The 6,000-nt window shown below is 27.4% G+C and overlaps 1 protein-coding gene across 4 annotated transcripts in view; it reads left to right on the top strand.

Moving 5' to 3' along the window:
* Positions 1-6,000, top strand: part of LOC136075133 (uncharacterized) — a 44,172-nt gene that overhangs the window by 3,185 nt on the left and 34,987 nt on the right. For 3 of the 4 annotated variants that reach the window (XM_065787459.1, XM_065787458.1, XM_065787457.1), the window contains one exon: positions 5,124-5,407. In XM_065787459.1, the coding sequence (XP_065643531.1) occupies positions 5,131-5,407 (277 nt within the window). In that variant the 5' untranslated portion in view covers positions 5,124-5,130. Of the gene's footprint in view, positions 1-1,572; positions 1,634-5,123; positions 5,408-6,000 lie in introns of those variants that run through there. The other variant, XM_065787460.1, reaches the window with a different exon arrangement.

Here is a 6,000-nt window from a genome sequence, read left to right as displayed (position 1 = left end):
TCACTCAAGGTGAAAGATGGCAAATTATTGCTCACAACAAAGAAGGAACCAAAAGTAACAGAGAAATTGCCAGGTTAATTGGAGTTTCTGAGAAATGCGTTCGGATAATGAAGCTAAACTTTTTTTACACTAATGGTGCCAGTGAGAAAACAAGGTCAGGTAGACCCTTGTCAATCACCAGAAAGGACGATAGTGCCCTTTTTAGAGCTGTCGGAGCTAACCCAAGAATTAGTTACAAAGAATTGACCACAGAATTCATTGCAACACAAAATACATCTATTTCTCAAAGCAGTCCGCCAAATACTTATCAAATACAAGATTGAAGTCTACTCTGATTTTCAGAAACCGCTCCTGCATCCATATGATAAACAAAGGAGACTAAAATGGTGTTGTGAAAGAAGGTTTTGGACAATAGAATAATGGAAAAACATTATGTGGATTGATGAGAGTAACTTCGAGCTTATCAATCGCAAGTCTAACATAACAGTCAAAAGAATGAGAAGTATTACGGACAAGAAGTATTATGCCAGGTACATTAGACCAACTGTACAAAGTGAAGGAGGCTTGATAGGAATCTGGTCATGCTTCAATTACAAAGGTGTTGGTATGTGTCAAACATACACCGGAAGAATTAACTCCAGAATATACGTAGAAGTTCCAGAAAACAACTTAGTTCCATCAATTGACCTGCTTATGCTCAATGATAAACCATGGAAACCATGCATTCTTCACAAAGGAGTGGTTTATTGATAATAATATCAAGACAATACTGTGGCCTCCATACTCACCTGATTTGAACCCGATTGAAAACTTTTTGGCTTGGATTGACCATGAATTGGCAAAGGTTCAAATTTCCACACTTTGCCAGCTGAAGGATGTCCTTAAGGAGACCTGGTATAGGATCCCAGAAGTGATGTGCAAAAATCTTGTTGAGTCTATGCGTAGAAGAGTTCTTAGTTGTATTAAAGCAAAAGGCAGATACACAAAATATTGATTGGTTCATAAATTAGGCCTCCTAATGTATCCTGTGTCTAAATTTATGAATAATTTTTTATTTCTTTTTTTTTTAATACCATGTAGTTGTACCTAATTATTACTTAGTATTTGTATTTTTTTGTAAATTTTTTTTAAGTTTTGTATTCTGTATGTATTTATCTAATAAAAAGAAAAAAAAACTAAACCAAAATCTTACTTTGTTTTTTTAAAGTTAAAAAACAAAAAAATTTCTATTGTCAAATATGAGTGTGTCTAAGTTTATGAAAGCCACTGTATATATATATATATATATATATATATATATATATATATATATATATATATATATATATATATATATATATATATATATATATATATATATATATATATATATATATATATATATATAATTTATATATAATTTTGTTCCTTTTTTTTCTAACTTTAGAAATTTAACTTAGGCTTATGATTTGAAGTCTAAAATGTTACTTACACTTTTTATCAACCTTTTTTTATAGGCATTGTTTAAAAATAGTTATATGTACTAAAAAACATGTAATAAAGCTATATTTAATTAAGGTAAAACACAAGTACTCTACAGAAATGCATTTTCATGTTCTTATTGTTAATATATTTTCAAAGCAACTTTGAAAAGGTACGATGTTGGTTTCCATAAATATTTACTCATAGTTTTGCCAAAACTATTGTTATAAGTTTTTTTTAATTAAAATAAATTTGTTTTATTTATACAATTTAAATATGCTTATGGGATAATAAAAAATTTAATTTAGTTACATACATAAATTTTTCTGCCTTTTGCTTTATAAATAATTCCCCAACAAAAAAAAAGGTTTTTAGACCAACACTGTATTAATCTTATGATAGGTATAGTGCAAATCTATATAGGTTATGTAAATATACTCATTTGCCTTTCAGAAAAACTTTACTTCAAGGTTTAGACGCTATGAAAACATTACCAGACTTCATTTTTCATATACCTACAACTATATCTAAAAATGCTGTGCACTGAGTGGTCAAACGTAAAAGTTTTTTAGCGGAGCTTAAAGGTTAATGAAGATTTTCCTGCCGAAACTGTCACAATTAGAAAAGCTTTACAGGATGAGATAACGGTTGAATGAGCAGCCGGAAAATATGCATACATCTTTTAAGTTAAGCTGGTCATTTGGTATTGGGTTGCTAATAAAAGAAAATCACCTTCCTAAATTATTTATATAAACTGCATTTTTTTTTGCTTTTTGTTTATATCATTGTTTTATTATCTCGAATTTTACTTTTTAAAATGGACCACAATTTTTCATTAAATGTTATTGATTAGAAAAATTTAATCAGAAAAAACCTAGAAAGCAAGTGCTATTTATTGTCTTAATCTACTTCATGTCTCTGTCAGAACAAAATACTTTTTTCATTTTGTATGTAAACAGAAGTATTAACAAAAATTTTTGGAAAGTTTGAATTTTTATTGCACTTTAAAATTATTTGTATCAAGAAAACTTGGCTTAAAACCAATAAAAAAGTTTAAGTTTTGAAATAAGAAGTTACAAATCTGTTTACCAACCACATCTTAACCATGCTGATGGTGGTTTAAGTCTTTTTGTCAATAATTCAATTTAATTTATTTTAACCAATTAAATTTTTTTTATGTAATGATGTCAATGTTAATAAAATAGATTGTGACTTGCAGTGCATAAAAATTTTAAACAAGACCACCTAAAATAGTGTAATTCAAACCATAGCAAACTGGGGCAGCTGGGTCAGTTGCACCCCCCCCCCCCTATAATTGTTCAAATTTTGGGGACCCTTAATCCTGCACTTCCCTTCCCCCATATAACTTTTGTTCCTATGGGCCTGTAATTTACTCTATTTGTATTTAAATTTTCTATATTTTCTATAGAAATTTTTAAACTTATTTAAGCAGTTTTTCAATCACATTTAGAAAACACGAGAATGAGTTGACTTATCTGGTGATCTTAACTTAAATTTGCTTAATTATGCTTTAAAAATAAGTTCAATACTTTTTAATTAATCTTATCCGATATTATCTAATACCAACAGTAAATAAATCAAAAAGAATATCTTAGATCTCATCATTAATACTTGATGATATAATAATACAAGCCCACAATGCACATTTACTAAAAAAATAAAAAAGAAAAACACATTACATGTGGTGTGTCTAATGGTTAAATTTTAGGCTGATTATTTTTTTATGAGACAAGTTTGTATGCTATACTTTTCTTCAGCTTCCATAATAAAACTGATTTCCAACAAAAATTTCCTTGTTTTAAAATCAATTTCGAAATAAGGAAAATTTCCGCTTAATTTTGTTAAATGGGTACTTTCCGTACTAATAATAGAATGTAATTCTGTAAAAGTACGATAACTTGTAACATGGAAGAAATGTGTGTAATGAATTTATTTGATAACAAGGTAGGTTGTTATATTTCGATTGGTATTGGAATTTTTTGTTGCGGTTGGTTTGGTAATATCATTTTACATGTAGACTTGTTTACCCATTTTGCTTAGAAGTAATAGTCAGATTTATTTTTTAGTTAAGTGTTGCAATCAAGTAACATGGATGAAATTGATGACAACAATCTAAGAATAAATAATCTTGAAAAAAAAAGTGTCTATCATTGTTGTCAATTTATCATGAAGTTTAATTAAATTTTCAGAGAGCAGCCTAAGGTACAACAGCTTGCGCAATTAAAAAAAAGCTTTATGTACCTAGTACCATTAATTTTTTTACCCAACTCTATGATGATATTTTATAATTTAAGTCAATATTTTAATATTAATATAGCTAACTAATAAATATAATTACAACTAATTAATATAACTACTAATCAGATGTAAACATAGCAGCTTCATCATTTTTAAACAAGTCTTAGGAATTAAATTTGGGCATTGAAAAAATACAGTCCTTGGTACACAAACTTCACCCATTACTTGGTGTAATTGGGTATATTTATATACTTACCTAGCTCTGGATCCATAAATGCAAGTTTAACTAAAAAACAACTTTGCCTAATCAATGACGTCATTTAGTTGAAATAGTTATTTCCAATAAGCAAGTTTTATTTTTAACTTCTTGTAAATATCAGAAATATGCATAAAGAATGCATTATTATTTTTATCTATTCTTAACTTAAATATAATCATGTAAAAATACAAATAACATCATAACATTGTAAATGTGATAAAAACGTTTTCAATTTTTTTCGAATATATATATATATATATATATATATATATATATATATATATATATATATATACACTGTTATAATCAGTCAGGGGCTGAAAGATGGTAAGAATGATGCGTTAGGGTTAGGGTAAATTATTGTTTAAAGCAAATGAATTTACCATTTTGTTAAAAACAGACTTTAATTGTTTTTTATGAAATTGGTTCAAATATCAATTACTTCAAGATTTTTGCTCAACAGTATTGACAATTTTAAATTATTCATTTGCCTTTGATTAGCCTCTTTTAAAAAATATAAAATAATATTTATAAAAAGCCCTTAGAGAAATTTAGATTTGAGCATATTAATCATTTAGCTATTGCTAAACATTTTTTCAGCTGGACAAACACTATTTTAATGGATTTGCATAGGATCACTATGGGTATTTTATGCAACTAATTTTGGTTTGTTAAATCAGTTACTCAGTGGACTCTTTGTGGCAGCCACAAAAGGGGGTAGATAATAACTAGCCAGTGTGGCTAGTCATCATCTACACACTTTCGGTGGAAAATTATTAACTGGCAACTTGAAGTAGATGCCACTATTTGTCCTAAAAGTAACCATTGAGCAAAATTCAAATGCTTATATAGATCTGCTGCTAATCCACTGCAAAAATGTTTTGCTGGAGGTATATTTAAAATAAGTTTTTATTCTATATGAAGAGTAGGTAAAATTGATTTTATGATGTCAAACAAACTAATAGACTTGGGCTCTACAATCTTTTTAATTATCAAGGCCTTTTTTTTTTTTTATGACTATTAAACTTGGTGAGTTTTTACACTGTCTTCTTATAAATCTTTTAAATTTGTAGCATTTTACATTTTTTTAGAATAATATGAATTATATTATTTGATTAAATTTCAAATTTGCTTTGTTTTTTAGTGTGAGAATGGAAGCAGTCCTACATAATGAAAGTTTTCAAATTAAGTTGTCTGAACTATTTGCTCAAGATTGGTTTAAGATTGGTGCTTCCTTAAATGTCGAATTGAATAAATTAGTAGGAATTAGAGATGATTATATAGTTTTTCGAAAACAAGAAAACAAAGCACATGAAATGATACAAGAATGGTTCAAAATTGATGAAAATCCGACGTTTGAAAAGTTAAAACTTGCCATAAAAAGTATTCCAAATTTTAAATTATTGAAAGAGGTGGAGGATCTTGCAAGTATACTTTTTTTTAATTATTATTTGTAATATATAAGTTTTCTAGATTGTCGTTTGTCACTCTCATATGTTTTTTTTTCTTATTATTATAACTTTATCAAATTCTCTGCTTTCAGAAAAATTTGATTATGATGATAATAATGTTGTTTTATTTTTTTATACATTTAATTATTTTTGACTTTTGTAAAATGACTATTAAGTTGAAAAACTATTTCCGTATATTTTATTAGATATGTTTTTAAATGAGTCTTCAAAAAGAAAATCTCCATGATTATGATGATGATGATGATAATGATGATGATATGATTACAAAAATTAAAGTTTAATTAAAATTTCAGAATAAATATAAATGAAAAAATTGTAAATAATCTTTTTTAATTAAAAACATTGAGCTTGAGTTTCCTTAAGTAAAAAGAAAAAAAGTTATTTAATTCGTTAATAAGGCTGTCAATGGGAAACCGGGCAACCGGGTACCCGCCCGTTGGTTATTGCCCGGGCAGCATTATCAAATAACGGGTAACCGTTGTTAATGCAAAAAAACAAAATGTTTCAATTTACAAATTATTAATTCTAATTTTTTTTTAAGCTTTCAAC

This window comes from Hydra vulgaris, chromosome 01 (assembly GCF_038396675.1).
Source record: "Hydra vulgaris chromosome 01, alternate assembly HydraT2T_AEP".
NCBI lineage: Eukaryota > Metazoa > Cnidaria > Hydrozoa > Anthoathecata > Hydridae > Hydra > Hydra vulgaris.
This window is presented reverse-complemented; position numbering and strand designations above follow the sequence as displayed.